The sequence below is a fragment of the Zosterops lateralis genome (assembly GCF_965231275.1).
Source record: "Zosterops lateralis genome assembly, chromosome: 4".
Lineage (NCBI taxonomy): Eukaryota > Metazoa > Chordata > Aves > Passeriformes > Zosteropidae > Zosterops > Zosterops lateralis.
In genome coordinates this window covers 36,581,927-36,603,824 of record NC_139765.1, presented here as the reverse complement: position 1 = coordinate 36,603,824, position 21,898 = coordinate 36,581,927, and the positions used below count along the sequence as shown (strand labels likewise).

The window sequence follows — 21,898 nt, the reverse complement described above, 5'->3', positions numbered from 1 at the left end:
ATTTATAAAATAAATCTGTACTGGACTCCAAGAAGAAGACTCCCATCTCTGTCTCAGACAACATACTAAGCTCCATCTCACAACAGTGACAGGAGTGAGGGAGGAGGAAGACATGTCTTAGATTAAGAAGTACAGGAAAATAGAAGCTTTCTGAAATCCAGAGCTATGATCAGAAATGAAAACACAGTATTTATACACAGCAGCACCTAAAATAAGAAAATAAAATACATACCACTTACAACTTTACATTGACATATTACATGGTTCTCTTTGTTCCAAATAGGAAGTCAGTGGCTCAAACTGATGTTAAATGTTTATCTCTGATATCTCACAGTAAGACTCGCGTAGTTTTAACCGTATTTGTAATACTTGTCATTAGGATCTTACTTAAAACACAAGCAGATGACAGAAATTAAGCTTGTTCCAGTAGATTTTCCAAGAAATGGTCACTGAACATGCCTGTCCCTAGACAGCCACTGTGGTGGTTTCCATGTTTACACCAAAGTTAGTGCTGCTCACCAGAGACTGCCCCATCACAGGCTTTGTTCCATTCCCACACATCTGGCCTTGCAAAACAGGTGCTTTTTATTCAGGCAGCAGGAAAGAATCTGGGTAAAAGTGGCCAAATAGCATTGCACAACATCCAACTAACCAGCAGGAAAAGCAAAGTAACTGTGTCACAGTTCTCCCTTATATATATTTAATCAGTTCTTTGTAGATGGTACCATACATTTTTCTGGTTTGATTCTCTGTTATTCTGTGCCTAGCATGACATTGAATTGTTTATTTACATTACTCATCCCCTAAGGATGACTTCAGCTGTCAGTGACTGAAAGTATTTCCATTTAGTTCCTTGTGAATGCCTTTAAATTCTATATCTAAACATTTCCTATCTCATTATGCCATACCACAGGGCACATTGTAAAGACCTTGGTTAACTGGATTTCAGTTACAACAGTCAGCCTCAAGTACTCCATCATATTAAGCTCTGTTCTACTTCATATTTTTCAGACTTCCATTACACCATTCTTTCTCCAATGTAATAAGCTCACATTTTCACCAGCACTGTAATTTTGCCATAGGAATAACTACCATTGAATATTCACCCAATTTTTAAATGTTGATCAACCCACTCCATAAAAATCATCTCCCAAGCTGTAGATAGGCTGCAAGACAGTAATTGTGGGTTGCTGAAGCCTAGCCCACATTGTGATTGTTCGATCTCTCTACTAAAATTGAATGCAAGCCAAATTTCTTGTTTCAAAGTACAGCCTTATATTTAGTAATTCTCCTGGAAAACTAAGTCAATGATGACTGGTGCTAAAAAAGGCACAAATACATTTAACTGGCTTACATTCATATATAAGGCCTGAAATATTCAGAAGAAAAAATCTGGAGAGAAAACTTAGTACCTACAAGATTGATGTAGGACAATCAAGTCTTAGTGCTTTTCAAACCCATTTTAATGATTTTCTTATGAGTGAAAGCCCTGAAATAACACAACAATTTGACTTTATAACTTAGTGGGAATATCAATATTAAAAGGAAGAATTTATTAGACTATTTAAATACACTTACATAACTCCAGCATTTGTCTAGTAAAAGATATAGCACAGTACAGAGAGAAAATAACCAGAAGTTCTTTCAACGTAATAAAAATTACAAACAAGTTATATTTGCATTATACAGAAAATATTTCCAGACTAAGCTTGACACAGACCAGAGGACATTAAGTGCTGTTCCAGTGAGTTAACACCAGGAATTAGAAAATATATCCAAGTTAGCTGTGTGCAGTACCAAAAATACTACCATAATAACTTTAGAATACACTAAAATACTACCAGATTCAGCACAGTAACAACTACCTTTGTTTCAAAGTTTTTTTTCTTGTCTAGTAGAACTGAATGGGAAAACAGGAATATGATTAAAGTTATCTAAGACACTGCCTTTATTACTCTGAAACACTAGTATCATTACTTTGACAAAGCAAGCTGTGGCAGTTAGGAAGGCTCGTACCAAAACCAGTTAAAAATATAAAACCATGTCAGGAACACTACTCATGAAAAAAAACAAAAGAAGCATGGATGTCTAGCATGGCTGCCAATAGTAAAAAGGAAGAGAACATTAATTTTAAAAGCCTGAAGTTTTCACAAAGAATTTCACACACCCCAAGAAAGATGTCCAATGATTTCCTAAGCAATAAATGCAAGTAAGTTTCAAACGCAAATAAGCACAAAGACAGCATCTATTGCTTGGTTTTTTGTTTCTTGAATCAGCACGTCAGGTCTACTAATGAGTTTCACTTTCCATCCAGTTAGTTCTCATGGATCCACAGAGTTTGTTTTCAACAGGTTTAAGCAAGGTAAAGGGATCGCTTGAAAGCTGGCAAAAAATAGTGCTGAGACTTTTCTTTTTTTTCTCCTTTTTCTAAAGAGAAGGGTCTTTCAGCAGAAGTAATTGAAGCATCTTTCCATAAAAGTTCCACTTATGGTACATCATAACACTGCTGCATAGACACAACTTGAATAGTGAGAATAGAACACTACCATGGGTTTTACAGAACTGAACACAAATAATCATTTGCCATCATGTGGACTGTTCTCCCATTAAACAAATCATAGCATGACTTAATAAACTAGTGCATCACATAAGGCATTTTCTCCTGTTTCAGATTAACACATAAAGATACAAATAATTACATACAAAGTTTCAATATGCTTTTTTCCTTACCTCTTTATTGTGAAAGGCAGTGATTTTGAACCAATGTTTGGGACAGGTAATTAATGTCAGAATTTAAGTTCTTTAAAACCTCAGTAAAAAAAGCCTTTGTCTTACCATGACTATGGGCAGTTCCTGGACTGAGACAGGGTTGGAGTAACTCTTTGGTTGGAGTAAAATAGGCTTCTTTCCCCTGGTGCTGGTTCATTTTTCCTGGAGTTAAAGGCTGTTCATCACTGTTTGTTACCAGTGCTGAAATACAAAATGGATGCTCATTCAATGATGTTATGTGCTTGTGCATAGATTTAAGACCTTCACTGCTATTTATGAAGCTGGTATTCAACTGCTCTGTTGTGTAACATTTCATTCTAAAAACTGAGGTTTTCAAACCAGATATTTGCTTTGGAGAGGATGGCAGAAAGAAGCCAGTAAGATTGGTCTAAGACATGAGGCAAAAGATGGAAACAAAAATTAGCATGAGGTTGGAAATGCTGATATTCAATACAGATACAGCACTGAGCTGTTGCTTGTCTTCTGAAATACTTATTTTCTTTGCCACGTCTGTGATAGCTTTTGGTTTAACTAGCCACAACTCAGCCAACCCATGAAACAACTTGCCAGAACAAGCTGTACCAACATCCCAAAGAGCTAAGATGAATGTCTGTATATACATCACAAGAAACAAATCTTAGCAATATATATAATGTACAAATTCTGTGAAGGCAAAGGCTTAAAGCAGAAGAGTTACTCTCCTTGAACCTCATCAATCTGAAAGACTTCTCTGGTGTCTTCTTATCTATTTTTAGGATCATCTGGCTAGCCATCCTGTTTTATAGTTTCTGTACATTTTGTTAAGCAGCACAACAAAACTCTACCTTTTTTCATAGTGAAAGAATGACTGTCTCTGTAACACCTGTCATGGGAAAGCAGATATACTGACAACGTGTTCAAAGAGGGGAAACAAGCAATATATACTAAAGAAAAGACTGGAACTTACAACACTGATGATTTTAAGAGTTCCCAAGCTTTCCTTAAAAGTTCAGCAGAAGATTTGAGTCAAACCAAACAAGTTCTATTCTCTGGATGGACTCTGCAAAGTACAAAGGCCATCTTAGCTTTATCACTACTTTTATTATAGTAGTGGAAACATTTTGCAGCAAAACCTGGAATGAATACAAAGCGGTATGAAAAAATACAAAGGTGCTTGAGTGTCCAGAGAAGGGCAAGAAAGATAGTGAAGGGTCTGGAGCACAAGTCTGATGAGGATGGCTGAGGGAGAGGGGGTTGTTTAGCCTGAAGAAAAGGTGATTCAGGATAAACTTTACTGCTCTCTACAACTACTTGAAAGGTAGCTTCTCCCACATAACAAGTGACAGGACAAGAGGAAACAGCCTCAAGTTGTGGCATGAGAGGTTTAGATTGGATATTACAAAAATTTCTTCACCACAAGGCTTCTCAAGCATTGGAAGAGGCTGCCCAGGGAAGTATCACCAATCCTAGAGGTATTTAAGGTATTTAAGATATATAGATGTGGCACTTGGGGACAAGTTTTAGTGGTAGACTCGGCAATGCTGGGTTACCAGTTGAACTTTATGATTCTAAAATGTGTTTTCCATCCTAAATGATTCTAAGAAGAATGCAAGGATTGCAGTACACCCACCTGTATATTTTTTCTACAAGAAATAACCTATATAAAGCTCTGCTCCAGACCAACTATACTCTATGTGAATTGTTGCTGAGGAAAAATATGTGAAGAAATGGACAAGGGAGACAACAAGGTCATTTACAAGCTAATTTTACTTGAATTTAGAATTCAAATTCAAGAATTCGAGTCTATCAGTGCTAGAAGGCCATTACTTCAAAGTTGTGTCTGGTTTTGATCTTTTTGTTGTACCAAACTAGCTGTTTATTGCTCTGCAGCTACAAGTAAGGGAAAGTGGGAAGCAGGGCAGTTGCTGAAGTCATGGGAAGGGACTCTAAGACAGAAGGTCGTGTATGTGGAAATAAAAGGGGGGTAAGAAAACAGCTGCTTCACAGGTTTGCACAAAACAGGTCACTGCAAGGAGAGTGAGCTATACTTGTTTTAAAGATTTAAGGTGCACAGTGCACTGAAGGAGGAGCAACTTTCAGACAATTAGCTGAAAACTTTTGATGAGCCACTGGCCACTTAGCTTCTGCAGGGATGGGATTTCTTAGCATAATGTGCTCTGCAGGTGCCCCCACCAGCCCCAGGCCACTGCAGCAGGTGATGCCGTGGGCTGCACAGCAGCAACTGCACTGGCAACCCTCTCCTGAGTAACCTGTGCAGAAAGCTTGTTTGTGAGTGGGCAGCATGCAGCAGTGCTAACTCTTTTTTAAACTTTAAGCTTTGGAAATTCCAGAGGTTAAAGCTGTCACAATGCAATAATTTCTCAGGCAGTACTTGCCAGTAACCCCGAGTGTAAGCAAGCTCTGCACATGTTACCAAAGCATGAGCTACATCCAGTAGTTGTGACTCAGTCACACTAAAAGGACTACAAGCTTCAAGCTCACTGTAAAATTCATATTCCTTCATTAGGAGTCAATTAGGTCCTGCGACAACTCCTAGAACTGTCAGAAAGGCTCTTTTCCTACCAAACAGAGTTTGTGTATCACCTAATATAGAATACCATGTGGCAAGCACTTCACATGGCTGGGGATTCAAGGTGAACTTCTTAAACCAAGTGGGTTTTTGAGAAATTCCATCTATAAAGCTGAAGAATGATTGGCATGAGAGTTTTTAAATCTCCTTTTTATACAAAGCATCATAAAAGTACTAAACAACGGGGAAATAAATCAGTTAAGAACATAACTGTTTATCCACACCAGAGTAGCCACTAGGATGAAGTTGTCCCCCCTCCTGCAAAATGCCTCATCCTAATGCTCAGATGTTTGCTTTGAGGTGAGGGAGAAGACAAGGCTTTATTTTAGAGAAGAAACAACAAATAGTAAACATCAAAGCCTCCTTGTGACTCTTTAGAGGTCACATTTCAATGCCAATAGAACTGCTGAGAGTTGAGAATACATACTTTGTTCATGTTCATCAAATTACTAATATAAAAGTTTGTCAGTACAATTCATACCTTAGAAGAAACATATATTGGAGTCTTTACAGTCAATTTATTTCAGGTAAAGCTATGAAAAAAATCTAAAGTGTCAGATTCCCACTTCTGTTTCTATAATAAGCCTGTGAAAGTGCCTACACCACTGAAAATAGCACAAGGACATCATATACAGGAAGAGGTTTATTACAATTCAATTCAACATTGTTTTTTAATGTCTATAATAAGCCATATCAGCTAAAACCACAGCTTCTGCATAGATTTCTCATAGAAAAAAGAAACAATTTGTGCCTGCACCTTTCTTTTTCCCCACATACACAAACTCTAAATCCAAGGCAAAATTACTCTGCCAATCATACTATCACACTAATGCCCACAAACCAATGCCATCAGTAAGTCTTTGGCTGCATGTAAGCACATACATCTGAAGTCTCCCCTAGCACCTCACCAGGTCAAATCCTAAAGAACTACTATATATATATATATATATAAATGTTCAATTCTGAATATGCAAAATTATTGAAATTAAGAGAACCACACATAGGACTAGAAATTGACAAGCTCAAAAATAAACTGTTTCTGAACCATTTTTTCCATATCTTTATTATCTACAATAGCATTTAAAAGTTTCATTTCAAACTGATAAAAATAGCTTTTTCTCTTCCAGATAAATAATACTGAAGATTTTTTTTCCTGGCCATGACTGGGAGAGGTGAAGAATAAACTTTTCCCACTTAAAAAATAAAGGCTATGGTAGGGAAACATATGGATGAGTGATATGCCAGGCAAAATACTTATCCAAGAGCAAATTTTCACCACTCTTCAACTTCTCGATTATGATAGTTAAGAAAATCTAATATTTATCCCAGCAACTATATGCAAAGATATATGCTAACTACTATGAACCTATGTGCAAACATAATGTAGGAGAGAGGAGTTACTTACCTGCTTGTCCAGGAGAGTCTCTGATCTCACCATAATGCTGTGTACACATACAATTGAGGAATGAAGAACAGCAAACATAAAAATCCAGGCCAGGAAGAAGCAAGTGCACAAAAAGCAGCAGCAGCAGCAGCGGGAAAGAAGGACAATGAAAACAGTGTTAGTTCATAACCAAAATACAACATGCATCTCAATGCCAAAGGCAAGACCTCAAGAGACTCCGCAGGTCAGAAAAGTTGAAGCAACAAATCTGACAAATATGCTTATAGAACAGCCATTATTAGAAGCCATCATTAGTGAACAGCAACTGCCTCAACCACTTCTCCTGAGTGGAAACTCTCCAGCAGCAATTTAGTGCTCCTATGACTTGATACACAGCATTTTTTAAGGAATTTTAAGCTGGAGTGGTTTCAAAAGACTGAAGCTCTGAAGCAAGCTGAAATAACACAATGTTTCCAAAACCACTCCACTTTCAGAAAAGTGTTTCAGGATGAAAAAAACCCCAAACGTTTAAAGCCATAAGTAATGTGCAAGCGCCTACTAATGCTAGGATCCAAGCCTAACTGCTTTTGCGTACAAACACAAGCTTTGAAGCCACAGATTCAGTTCATCTACAAACACAGGTAACATTTGAAATTGCTTAGGATGTGACACAAACAGTGCAGTTTTAAATTTAAGAGGATATTTTATGTCAAATTATTTCCATAGAACCAAGCTGCATAAAATTTCTCCCCCTCTGAATGTATCAAATATAAAAGGAGAGTAAATACTAAAGGAGAGTAACTACACAGTAATAGCCTGCACGCCTTTCTGGTATTTGATCTAGAATCTTTTTTAAATCCTTGCTAACCAAGACCATAATCAAGGCTAAGATCCCACTATGCTAAGCCATGTACAGATAAAAGGCAAATTCCACTTATGTCTTGAAGGACTTACTACATTTGAAGTCTGTGAATAATAGAAAAGGAGAAAACAAGAATACTGATCAGCATGAACATCTCCTTCTTAAAAATAAAATAAATCCAAACATGACAGATCTTCTATATCGCAAATAAAAACTTTTGCTCCATAAAGCAGCAAATTCTGTGCTCTGCTTTAAGAAGGATCCAATCTTGCCTCTCATATCAGGACTTAAAAGAAAGAAATGTAAAAAAAAATAATCATAATCAAAATCTTTGCAAGCAGGAATTTTTTCTTGCATGGCTGACCTCAAAAGATTGATTTATTTTTTTCTTTTTATCCCTTGCATCTCTCTAAAGGTGTTAAATTGTAAATTGATGGTGCAATGTGCAAATGTGAAGTACTGCAATGAATATACAGCCATTGCAGTACACATCATTGGAAAGGTGAGAGAACTCTTCTTTTATAATTCTGCACTTTCTGGACTGAACAGGAAAAACTGAAATAAAATATAAATATAAGCACACTTGGCAAATAACCTTATATTCCTGCCAGAGACTAAATTCAGGTCAAAGAGTGAACCCCATGAACTTACTAGACAAGTTTGGGTAGTAGCACATGAAATGTATTCAAGAATTCAATGGCTTTCAAGGCAAAGTGTTTATTCTTAATGTACAGATAACATACTGCAGACTAGGAAACAGTTTATGTTCAAACTGCAACTGTCCTACCCTATGCTGATTTTAGATTCAAGAGAATAGTGGCTGACAAGAGAACAAGAAGCCTGCAGAAACCATACAGAGATCCAGACACTGACTGAAGGACTGGGAGCACCGCTATTCAGTGCTGGGCTGCTTTATTTGTCACTGGGAGCTGCAAAGCAAGAGAACAGAACTGGAAAAATACACTGTAAACAGACACACAGGATCAGCAGTACCTGAGGCTCAGCCAGATGCTCATTCGCAGTGCATTACTTATGTGTGGAAGAAATAAGAGTGAAAAGGCACAGCAGCAGGTCCTGTCTCCCTGCCTGCCCTGCCAGCAGCCCTGGCCAGGATACAACATGACACCAGAGAGCAGGGCAGCCCGCCACATGAGATGATGATGCAGGGCCTTTTCATGTAAATATTTTAGCAGTGCGTGGTTAATCCCATGAACTGGTACAAACAGCTCCTATGCCAGAGGCTGAAACACAAGCCTGTCTAACCCTGTCCTTGATCTTCTCCAACTGACATTCTGTTTACACACTAAACGCCCTCTGTTGCTGGTCAATCCCTTCTCTTCATCAGAGGTATTTGGGTCTCTGTTCTTATCTAAAACTTGAAGAATATGTATTTCTAAACATCAGTGTGAGATACAAAGGTACTGAAATGTGACTGTTTTGGCCAAATAGACCTGTTCATTTTCCAATGGCCTACTGCCCCTCCCCTCTATCATCTGCAATTCATACCACTGCAGACTGGGGTTCCAAACAACTAAGGGAACAAAACATGACAGCTTTACTACTCCAGTGTTTCCTCTGAAAAGAATGCTCTCAGGACATTCCTGTCCATCACTGCCCACGACTCTTTTTCCAAATATACAAAATTAAGAGAATCATACACATACTCCCAGAGGCACAGCCTACCCTGGTTTTCACATTATATAATCGATGACTTTGATTACAGATTACAGAACAAGTCCTTTGACAGGTTCTCAACACTACGTGATCGATTTCATTTCTACAGTGCACAATTATTTTAAAATGTTGCTACCAAAATATATGAAGCCTAGTCCTCCTCCCAATAAAGTTTTTGACTAAGACTTAGAAGTAAAACCAGCAATATAAATCCAGCAATATAAAACACCACATGAAACAGCAGCTGTAATTGTTTTCATACAAAGACAGCTCACGTGCTTCAAAAAAGCACTAGTTTTAGATGTTCATTTCTCAGAAATAAAGCTTATAACAACTACTACTAAACTAAGTTATATCTGCCAAGTTCTTCTAAAAAAACAAAATCCTTTTACTGTTGATTATTAGGGTAAAAGCAAAAGCATATGTCACGCTAGCATGTCTGAATCTTGTAATACAAAAGTTTTTTAAAAACACTGTTTTTACAATCAAAACATACAGTTAAATTTTTAATAGTTTAAATGAACATTCTAAGGCCAAGTTTGAGTTTTCACCCTGCTGAAGACAGACTTTACCTGAAGGCAGTCTCTGATATGTGTAAACCAGTAAAATGAATCCAGTTAGATTTAAATTCAGGACCACTGACCCAACCTACAAATTTGATCAATAAAAAGGACCTCTATTCAATGCTTCAAGGAAAAAAAAGTGCTTTTACGTCTGTTGATGTATCAAGCAGCAAGGACTGACACTGACTGTACAAGTTATATCACAGGCAAATTATTTATTAAATATATGCCTTAGTGAAAATTGAAAGTGATTAAAAATTACTAAAAAATATATTACAAAAAAAGAATGGTTTATACCATACATTTCCATGTAATGTTTTAAGTTCTAGGGCAGTGAGACTTGATTAAATGTTTTTTTTATTATTAATTTTTATTATTTTATAGAAAAGTAAACGAAAGTTGTTCTCAAACAAGAACTCAAAGCATTTGTTATTTTGCACTTTTTAATGGTGTCAGACTACAAAAATAGTTTGCTGAGCTGTCACAGCTTTTGTTTTCAAATTTCTGCTCAGTACTTATCAACCTAATTGCTAGACAGGAAGAGCATTTCATATAAGACTTTTCTCTGTATACTGATTCTGAAAAGGAAGGAGCACAGCATTAAGGTCTGTGATCTCCTCATCTTTTGTTCTTTTATAAGCAAGCCAAAAAAGCAAATTAGAAAGCTGACACCTCTAAGAAAGATTTTTTCAGATACCTCCTAGAAACATCCCAAAGGACTTAAAAGCAGAGAAAAGAGTTTGAGTATTTCTCATGCAAGTGCAACACATGTATTTTATGAATTTTATCATAACAATGGAACTTAAAAAAAAAAACAAAAAAAAAAACCCCAAACAAACAGATTGCACCTACAAGTCTGGAATACTGAAAAATTCTAAACATGATTTTATTTAAATTTAAATTTCTGGGAAGTGTCAGGATTTGCATTGACTAAAGGACTACAAAACTGCTGGGACAGTCTCTCTTAAAATACTCATTACTCAAATATGGTATTTCTAATATTTAATTTTTAGCACTTTTTTTTACTATGATATGCACTAGGAGGTATATTAGACTATGAAATAAGCTTTCAAAAGCATTCTTAACACCTGTAGTGCAACACACAAAACTTGACACTGTAACTGCAATTTGGACAGACACTCCACTGGCTAATATTTTGATAAGAAATGCTTAAAGTAGCCTATGACAATATACCATCAGTTAAAAAATACTATTCTGAGATGACACTTTAGAAGAACGTAGGATGAAAGGCAATCAATCTATCCTTACACTTAGCATTCTTCTAAAGGAGTCTTGGTAAAACAGACTCATTCTGAGGTATCATCTTAAGACCATGCTATTCTGAAGGCAGGTCACAAAAAGAAAAGTAGCACATTTTATGTTACTTTGAAGTGTTTTGTAGACTGGTACTTTTTTACACATTTTGATGAAATAAGGAGCATAGCAACTGAACTGACAACATTTTTTTTTTTAAATGAAAATACCCTACTGCACAGTTGACACTCATAGCTTGCTGCATCTGGGATATAAATGCATGGGCCATGCAGCAAACCAATGAATTTGCTCATTACAGAAAGCAAGAATTTTCTTAACGCACTGCAAAACAGTTTGTCTCCAAACCCATCACTTAAGATACAAACAACAATAAAACACCTGATCAAATTAATAGGTTCATGTAGTAGTTGACTATCACAAATAAAGCTTGTCAGTAATGAGGTGTTAAATTTGACCTTGACCTCAGTTACAGAAAAACATATCCTATTTTGCTTTTGGGAGGCAGAGCTTTGGAAACGATAAAACATTTCCTGCTTCAGCTATTCAAGAGCTTCTACATGACACAGCTTGCAGAAAAACCAAACACTTAAATGATTTCAACATTGATGATGATGATGACGATGAAGAAGAAGCACGATAGTACTCACTAGCTTCTCCTGGTTTTAATTTTGCTTAGAAAGAGCTTCACTGCCCCAGAAATTTTATAAAAATATTATCAACAATTACACCTCAGATTATTCTGATAACATAATTACCACTCCTCCTGTCTTTTGTGCTCCTCATTCCACCAAGAACTACATTATTTCTTCTGTTGTCTGTTGTTACTAACTAGCAAAGTGCCAATTAGACTGAGAGTACCTTTTTCCTTTGGGACTCTGAGACAAAATCCAAATATCAAACCACGAATCTGAAAGTTTTTTGACATTCGGCCCTCCTGCCATGAGAATCTAGTAAATTATACATAATACTACATGATATTCCAAATGCATTCACCAGAAAAGTATCAATTCAAACCAAAAGTGAACAGATTCAAGTCATTTAACCCTCTCCCTGCAAAAGCAGCTTCACATTCATCTCATTACACAAAGGCATACTTAAGTTACTCACTGAATTTCTGTCCAGTTCCCCATCAACTAAAACGCTCTCCATGTCGAAAGGGCCTGTCCTCTGACTCTATCAGTTAGAGTTCTTCCATCCTGCTGCTCGAGATCCTAGAGAGGAAAAGAAAAATTCAATAATTTAATTCCCAGGGCTGAAATCCAGTAGAAAATTTCTTCCCTCCGTTTTAAGAGGCTTAATAGTCTTATATGGTAACCTCTGTGTTTCACAGTACCTTGCGAAACATGAACATTTACCCAGAGAAATCGACTTAGAAATAGAGAGAATAGTTTCAGATAAAATGGCCACAACAAAAACTATTCACAGAGGCAAGCACTTACTTCTACAAATAAGAAAGAGTTATGCAAAAAAAAAAAAAAAAAACAAAAAAAAAACACCACAGATTTTGCCTTGCATTTCCCATTGTTCCAGAGTTCCCAGCAGCACACCACTCCCGCCCCACAGGCATGTGCACACCAACTGTTTGGGTACAAAACAAAGTTGTTCTGGAGAAGCCAGAGTTGAGGGCTTCCCAGCATAACTCCAGAAACAGCCATGTATTGCTTTGTGGAACCAAAACACAGAAATTATGTGCAAGCCAGCACCTTCTGTGGCACAGCAGGCACTCATCTAGGGGTCACCACACACAGCCAGAAAGCAATGCCTCATTCTCTAGGCATTTCCTATTTACTTTTCTTTTGCAAGAGAAGAGAATGAAACCTACAATGAATCTTAGCATTCACAGCATATTTAAAGCCATTAGCGAGACAAGCACACCCCATGGTATCAAGCAAAATCTGGCTGAAAAAAGTGCTTTAACCATTGATGTAAGCAAATTTCAGGAGAGGTGCAGATCAAACTGGGATGCAGATTAAGATATCCAGCTACAGCCCATCACTGTGTGTGTCTCCCCAAGACCTCCATCAAACAAGACTGCAGTGGATGAGGAGGCTGTGTGCTTACCTGTCTGAAACAGTACAGCCAGTTATCACTCAGGGAGAAAACCTTGTAGTCCCACCCTTCACAACGGTGCTCACTCTGCCCTTCCTGCCAGCCACAGCAACTGTTTGATCAGAGATTTAGCCCAAGGACAATTTTCTTCTTTCCTTTTGTCTTGGGTGGGGTGAGGGGGCAGGAAGCAGTGAAATTACAAATTCAATTGCTAAACCAACACTTGTGCAAAAGCAGGGGTAGCAGCGAGATGGTGATTTTTTTTATATATATACTATAATGTTAGCATACTGTGCTTAATCTGTGCATCAAGCTAATGGCAAGGTATAGTAAAAACAGATAAGTGAAGACAGAAGGGTGAGATGGGAAGACACATCACAGTCCCTCCAGGGAACCTAAGGAACATCCTGAATGCAGGAGGATGGGAGAAAGGCAAACATAACCAGAATATACAGGATCTTCTGGTTCAAGGTCTGTCTCAGGAAATAGACACTCAAGAAAGCAAATTTCACTAAAAAGAATAACCATTTATTCAACTGCATTCCATGTTTTATTATAATTGTTTTTATGGTTTTGTATTATGTAAAGCAAGTTAGAATTTCCCCTAGGAAAAAATATACAGCATTAATACACTCTAGCTAATTACAGTAACATATGCCAGTAAACCACAAAAGGAACCATTAAAAATAGTTTAACAAAATGACTGTGTGCTAACAAAATTGCAAAGTTAAAAGTTTTCTATGACTTAGTCCAATGAACTGAGGAGGACCTTGCTCAAGCACCTGAGTGATTATCTGAGGCAGCACATAACCAGGAAGCATGGCTAGATGTTCTCATGTAAATTATAAACAGCAGACATCTGAATGGGGTGATTACAAGTCACTAATCTGCATTAATAAAAGGAAAGATGCCATTATCACAGAAAGAGGAATTTACCCTAAAGCTCTGCTTCCCAGAGCAGCAGGCTCGGCGACCCTTACCTTCCACACCTCAACAGGAGATGCAGAAGTGGGTGATGATTTTTGATGTCTGTTTCTTGTCATCTCTTCCCCCACACACCCATTTTAGGTTCTCTTATTAGCAGGAAATTCAGCAACACCAGACTGCATGCATATTCAATTTGCAGAAACACCAAACTCTTTTAAATAGGATGAAAAATGAGTGGCATTACAAACAGATGCGAGCACTGCTATTTAAAGCAGTTTTTCAGCTTTTTTTAGTTACACAAACTTGCAACCATACTCAAGTTACCTGAACGAACAGATCTTTGCTGACAGGAACATTCAGCTTAAAACACTTTTTAATCCATTTTTATATTTAACATCTTTTATCTCTTAATTTTCATTGTCAATGCTCCTGGTGTATTCTGCTCCTCTATCTGTTCACATGAACACAGCCTTCCTTATCTTCATCTTAAGAGCAGTACCATTGGACAGGTACCCTAAGGTCTAATTCTTAGCATTCATGAGCACTTGCAGTCCCCAAGACTCATAATTCAGCACGCTCCCAAAGGCTGCAGAGAAGTTTTCCGGGAAAAGGAAGGAAAAAATTCTACCTGTTCATGTTTAAACAGTAAAGCAGGTGCAGAAATGGTTAAGGACTACCTTCCCCCAAGCTGTTTAGCTTATGAGTAGACAGCCAGCTTGCCTTATTTTTCTTGGCAAAATGAAGGCTGAAAGTGAACAACATTGCTTCTGTTATATGCCAAAATAAATACAAAGGAAGGAGAAGGGCTCTCTCAGCAAAACGATATTGCCAAAGAGTCAAGTAAGTATGAAATTGGAGAACAGATTTATTTTGAAAATTACAGAATGCTTCTAACCATCTGAGCCCCAAGGCTTTGGAACAGTTTTCCAACCAATGCAGGGAATGGGAATTTTCTTATTTGTAAAGGCAGCCAGGCTATTATGAAGGGTGTTTCCACAAGCAAGCAAGCAAGCTCCTTTCACTTTAGCTAATACAACCATTAGATTTGAAGATAGAACCCCAAATGTATCATTTTATTGATTTGGGGGGTGGGGGGGAAGGTGCTGGCTTTTGGGGAATGCTCATGACATGCTTTTGCTACTCTCTGTTACATTCACAAGTGTTTGCAGTTCGTTCAGTTAGAGGTTTTAATTAACAAATGCTCCTTCACAATCTTAATTCTTAAAAGCTTAAGTGTTTCAGGAGGGCACATGCAAAATGAAATTATTGGAAAATAACTCTATAATGGCATCCAGCTAGTCAGCTATTTTTCCTTTATAGACAATGGATACAATCAGGCACTCACAAAGGTATTAATTACTTTAAAGCACTGTACCAATTGGATAAATCTTGCCACAAAATAAGCTTTCTCTCTAACTGTGAAGAAGGTTGAACAAGTCAAAAACATACCTTTAAAGCAAAAGGGAAATGCTTTCCCCTTACCACACACTCCATAACTTGTCTTGTTAACACCTGTATTCCATCTTATTTTTGCTGATGATACCAAACTGGAGGTGGAGTGGTGCAGCTGACAAGCTGGAGGGAAGGGGCGCTGTCCAGAGAGACCTTGGCACACTTCAGAGTAGGGTCTGTGTGAACCTCAGTTCCACAAGGCCAGGTGTAAGGTCCTGCACCTGGGCTGGGGCTATGCCCAGGACAAACATTTGCAAGCACCAACACCCAAGCCTGGGTGGACAATACGTTAAGAACAGTGCTGAGGAAAAGAAACTGGGGATACTGGTGGATGAAAACTAGACATGACCTGGCAACATGTGCTTGCAGCCCAGAAAGACAACTGTATCCTGGGCTGCATCAAAAGAAGCAGGTCAGTCCACCAGGTCATTCTCAGATCTGCTCCTCTTTCACAACGTTTATATTTAATATTAGATATTAGAAAGAAATTCTTTACTGTGAGAGTGGTGAGGGATTGCAACAGGCTGCCCAGAGCAGCTGTGGATGCCCCATCCCTGGAAGTGTTCAAGGCCAGGTTGGATGGGGCTTTGAGCAACCTGGTCTAGTGGAAGGTATCCCTGCTCATGGCAGGGAGATTGGAGCTAGATGGTTTTTAAGGTCCTTTCCAACCCAAACCGTTCTGTGGTTCCATGGTTTTAACGGACCGCTTCAGCCACTGGTAGTTGTTGTAACAATTTGGTTTTCAGTTCACTGCACCTTGAGAATAGGAAAATCCCCCTTAGGTCTCTCATAGAAGGAAAGAAAAATATGCACCAATGAAAACTACTACTCTGAATGAACAGGATCTTTTCTAACTATCTATACACATGCATGCTGAAAAAATCCTATGGGAAGAGGGAAGAAGACAACTCCCATCCATTAAAAAAATAATTTCACAAGCCATAAAATGGATGTATCAATACAATACTGTCACCCAATATTCTCTTTGATACAGTTACACAGACCACAGATCAAAAGCAGCACAACTTGGGTGCCTTGGCCATGACAGAAACTGTGGCAGCAAGCTTTTGTTCAGTCCTATAGAGATCAGTGAAGTGGATATGGCAGTGTTCTGCATTGACTTACGTATCCTCTATGTTAACCAGATTGGGTAAGCTTTTATTGCAGGGTATGTTTAAATAAAGGGGTTATTAGGCAATGCAAGGCCCTTCTCCCAGCATAACAAGAGCTCACCACCAAACATGGTATTTGTCCAGGCACAAGAGAGTTTAGCCCTGACACCGTGGCAGTAATACCCTATTGGTGGGATATTTATAACATTAAATCATAATTCAATTCACAAAGAACTCTTCCTCCCCTTCTCCCACACAAGATTAGCTTCAGTTCAAACACTTCACTGAATCTGGAGAGTTCCATCAAGAGTCCCCACACAAATTCCTGAATTTCAGCCACAAAGTGCAAGTGGTAGAGATGACCCCTGAATTTAATACAATTTTTTTCAGTCAATGGATGAAGTTACTTTAACGCCTGCACACTGTACTATACAGGCAGGTTTTCGCTTTCTTCCTAGGCCCTATCACCTGTGGTCATTAGACAGGGCACTCGCACTGCGATCCTGTTTTGTGATCTGTTACAGTATCACAGCACCCTCTTGCACTCCAGCACCAAACCTCACAGGCAAGGCCCAGCCTCACATGACCTACCACCGGCTGCCTGGTGGAACTGCTGCTGCCTTCTGACCCAGCCTTTCCGGAGGGGAAGTGTTCTCCTGGGCTCTGACCTTTAAATTGACCTCAGCTCTGCTGGATGCCTGCCTTCTTTTCCCTAAAGCCTAAAAGAAGTAGCATTTAAATTGCCTGAGATAAGTATCAGATAAGAATATACTGCAATTTTTTTTAAAGATGACACAATCATACATTGACTTTAAAGATCAATGTGGGAGCAAGCAAGGGCAAGGTGCACTAGAAGAAAAGAGAACTAGTTGTTTACATTGATGTCAGGAAGGATAAAAATTCACCTAGGTCCTTGCCAGAAAGCAGAGTCACAACAGTACTAAACAAATGCTATCTCACAGGGAATCAGAGAATGGTCATGGTAGGAAAAGACCTCTGAAGGTCACCTTTCCCAAGCCCCCTTCTGCAGAAGGATGTCTAGACAGCTTTCAAATATCTCCAAGGATGAAGACTACACAAACCCCCTGGCCAACTGAAGTCAGTTCTTTGTCACCCTTCAAGTCAAAAAGTGTTCCTGATGTTGGGATGGAACTTCCTGTGTTTCTGTTCATGCCAGTTGCCTCTTGTATCATCACTGAGCACCACTGGAAAGAACCTGTATCGGTCACATCCATATCCTCCCTTCAGGTATTTATACACACTGATGAGTTCCCCCTGAGCCTTCTCTTCTCCAGGCTAAACAGACACAACTCTTTCAGCTTTTCCTCACACAAGAGATGATCCAGGCCCTCAATCATCTTCACTGGACTCTCTCCAGCACATCCACATCCCTCTTGCACTCAGGAGCCCTGAACTGTACCCAACACCCCAGATTGTGAACTCAACAGTGCTGAGTAGAGAGGAAGGATCCCTAGTCTCAGCCTGTTTGGCAACGCTTTGTCTAAAGGACTCAGGAACATCATGCATCTCCTTTATGCAAGGGCATGTTACTGACTCATGTTCAACTCTCTGTCAGGATAACCAGGTGAACTCCAGGTAAGCAGTTCTGTAAGGTCCACAAGGAAGTTTAAGGTAATACTCTTGACAAAGGTATCTAAGTGCTAAAACAAACCAAAAAGAACAAGTTCCCTAGATATTAAGAGCTAACTATAACAGTTATAGCTACCTTTAACTCCTAAGAGGTGTAGGATCAGTTTAAAGAGATTAAAGGAAATCTATACCCTAAATCTAACTAGGGTGATCAAGGCTCTCAAAAAATCTAAGTGTCTTTCAGGCTGTTGTATGACTGCTGCAGGCACTTTCACTTTGCTCTGTGCAGCGGGGGAGCAGCAATAGCACAGAAGACAATAGAGGTAACATGTCTTACTCTCAAGGCTCTTGGAATACAGTGCACCAGAGGAAGAGCAGCCTCCTGGTTGTCGCTCAAGTCCACGGATCATCTTTCTCAGCTAACAAGTCTGCACACCAAGCACACTCCATTATCAAGCTACAGATCAGGCCAGCTTCTTGCACATGACACAGTGCCACTGCATGCCAAGTACCCTGTGTTTGTTGAGACCAGTTCCAAGAAAGCAGGAACTGAAGCAGAGTTACTGGTAAAAATGGAGGAGGTACAACAGGGTCAAAAATTTCAGCAAAAGATCTGGTAAACAAAGATATCACAAGTTTTTCTCAACTCTTGAACTAAGCATCTTACACTAACAATAACTCAGAAGAACTAGGAACTGGTTGTATTCTGCAATTCTAGAAGACAAATCTGAGAGTTGAGTAAATCTCTGGGTTAATTCCTTCTACTGTGATGTCAGTCCAAACAGAAGAGCTTGACAAAATCGGTAATTATATATGGAAGTCATAGATGAGAAACTGCATAGTTACAACCCTGAATTGCAATGTCTGAATGCTCAAGTCAGCTACAAGTATAAACATGCTAGAATCAACAACTGCCACAAGTTCACCAAGCACACTGTGCTCACTTAATGCCATCAGCCACCAAATCTACTCTTATGAAACACTTCCTTCCACTCTGACTTTCATCACCTGCTTTCTCATTTCCTGAATAAACAGTCCATACACAGAGCAAGCTGTTTCCTCTGCTTCTGTATTGCTGTTTTTGGAAGGGAAAAAATATCAAGTATCAAACCACCAAAAGAATCCAGAAAAGCTGAAATGTTTCAGAATAGGACTTGCAAACATCTCTCATCTGGAAAAGACCTGGCACAGTCCAGCTGTCTTTTGAGAGAGTTAGATGGCAATGAAGGCCGAGAAAAGCATGAATACCCACTGCAACTTTAATAATTACTGTCTTAAACTGGGTTCCACAAACAAACTTCTCCTGAAAAAAATGAAGGAGTTCAGAAAATATGGTAAGAGTCACCTACACGTACTAAATCCCAATATTCTCTCTAAAAGCTCAAGTTTCTAGGGCTCTGGAGCCCCTTGGCCATTGAAATACACTTCAAAGCTCCAAAACTTATCCCAGTCTTCATGGTAAGTATTCTGCAAGACTGTTCCCATGACTCAAATGAGTTCTTGGTCTTAATGGAAAAAATGTCTCTTTCTTCACTTAAAGGTATCTAGTTACCTGCAGCATTATACACTTCACCTCCATGAGCCATTTTTATCTAGCGCTCAGTTAACTTCTGAGCATAAAAATAAGAGAGGCAATAAACCACTGATTTTGTTCAATTAAGTGGGAACCTATGAAGTTTTATAAAATATTCAGATGATTTTTTTTTTATGTTTCATTGTGAAGTAAGAAAAGAAGATTTATTCAAACCTTGTAACACCAAATCTAGCATTTTATTTTTACATACTTTTTTTTGTTACTTTGCTGCAGTACGAACCAGTAAAATAACTAAGTGAGTGTCATACACAACCTTAATACAAGGTTAAATTGGCCAATTACAGTCTTGACTTTGAAGAAAAAAAGATGGGCTAAAACTAAGTTGTTAGAGACATTGCAAACCATATCCTTTCAAAACTCCACCCTGCGATTTTCTTCCACATCTGTAAAGTATAATAATAATCTGTAAAATATAATAATTAACAACAACAATAATAGTCTCCCACATGGTACTCTGTCTTCCCCATCTCGCATTTAGGCAGCTGCATGAAGAGGCAGTGTGATGCACTCTGCTAGAGACAGCTGGAAGGGACTGGGAGATCACCAGTCCTCCACACCTGGTCCTTAGTACCTCTTTCCCCACTGTGGCTGAGGTTTTTCTGAGCTGCCTGCGGACTTGTCTGTGCAGGTGCTCCCTAACCCTCTCTGTCAAGAGGAATGCCCACATACTACATACATTTAAACAGACACTCATAAAATGTGTATCATTTAAACTGAGCTCGGTCACAGGACTTCTGCAGGGGCACTGAACAGCTGAGGGACACCTCTTCACTCACCTCCATTCCAACCAGAACAGTCTGGGTAAGCACGGACTGTGTTTACAGCTACAGACTCCCCTAACACCAACTGCAAACTACTTCAGGAAATGAAGGGAATCAAGCCAAGGCAAAAGGAAAAGCCATGTTGTTAGAGGCTTTTCTGAAATGAAAAAGTTAAGTCAGCAGAGATGTCTCCACAGACAAGATGGATAGGTGGCAGAACAAATCCTTCTGATGCTGATGCCAAAATGGAATCAGTCATTGTCCTGAGAGAACAAAGAGATCTGGATTTCTTCTGTATGGAACTTTCCAAAACAAAACACAAGACTATGAAAAATACGTTAAGAATACAAGAATTAATTCATTGTGCCGAAAAAGCCCCAGTAAGAGGATCTTAAAAGTCTACTTTAATACATCAAATGACATATCTAAACATTTTAGTAATGAGATCAAAGACACAAATATTTTAAGTCTCATTTGCAGGTCAAGAATACAATCTACTTCATAAGGAATAAAGTTTCAGAAAACTATTCTGAGAGTATTTATAAACAATGGCAAGTAATCACAGTGTTACAGATCAGTGAATTATTTATTAATTGCTAGCTAAACTATATGGGACTAGGTGAGTGCTTTTTACCTATTGCAAATAAAGTAAACTACCATAAAGTTTCTGTATCTCAGAAGCTGCAGTGATTTTGCCTGGACAACTAGGCACCAACACACAGACAAGTCACTGCCACATCAGATGCTATTGCAGCCAACTTCCTAAACGAACATAAGATTTTCCATCAAATGAATAAAATACCTCCAAAACTGAGCCACTGCAAAGACCAATTTTCTAATGGCAAGTCTACTAGGGTTTTAGCCCTTCCTTGCACTATGTATTTTGCAACCTCTGAGAATTGCAAAGAATGTTCAACGTATTTTCAAGGGTGAAAGAGACCTTAGGGCCTCTTTTAAATTTTCATAGTAATTGAAAGGACACCCAAAGTGTCAGATCTCACAGAGACCTACCAGCACAGAACCACTTTTCTGTAACCACAATGGCTGTTTCAGCAAAGTAAGAACTGAGATTACCTCTATGAGCATCATGAATACACTTCACAGAAAGTCAGTTCAGAGAGTAACTACAATCCTAATTTCTGCTCTAAACTGAAACAAAGGAAATAGAAAAATCAGTCCAAGTTCCAAGATTAAAAATATGAAAGAAGTCTTAACACAGACAAACAAGTTTCAGTTGAGCTGTGTTGACTGTAATACAGTTATGTTGCATGAGAGGTTTCTAAAAAGTGGGCTTTCCACAGGCTTAAATGGAGATAT

At 38.6% G+C, this 21,898-nt stretch overlaps 1 protein-coding gene across 5 annotated transcripts in view; it reads right to left on the bottom strand.

Annotated features, from left to right (window-relative positions):
- Positions 1-21,898, bottom strand: part of OSBPL8 (oxysterol binding protein like 8) — a 396,216-nt gene that overhangs the window by 42,997 nt on the left and 331,321 nt on the right. The window contains exons 1-4 of one of the 5 annotated variants that reach the window (XM_083859007.1): positions 12,204-12,264; positions 6,744-6,780; positions 3,716-3,808; positions 2,836-2,970 (exon numbers count right to left, since the gene is read on the bottom strand). In XM_083859007.1, the coding sequence (XP_083715133.1) occupies positions 2,836-2,926 (91 nt within the window). In that variant the 5' untranslated portion in view covers positions 2,927-2,970; positions 3,716-3,808; positions 6,744-6,780; positions 12,204-12,264. Of the gene's footprint in view, positions 1-2,835; positions 2,971-3,715; positions 3,882-6,743; positions 6,781-12,203; positions 12,308-21,898 lie in introns of those variants that run through there. The other 4 variants (XM_083859006.1, XM_083859009.1, XM_083859008.1 and 1 more) reach the window with 4 other exon arrangements.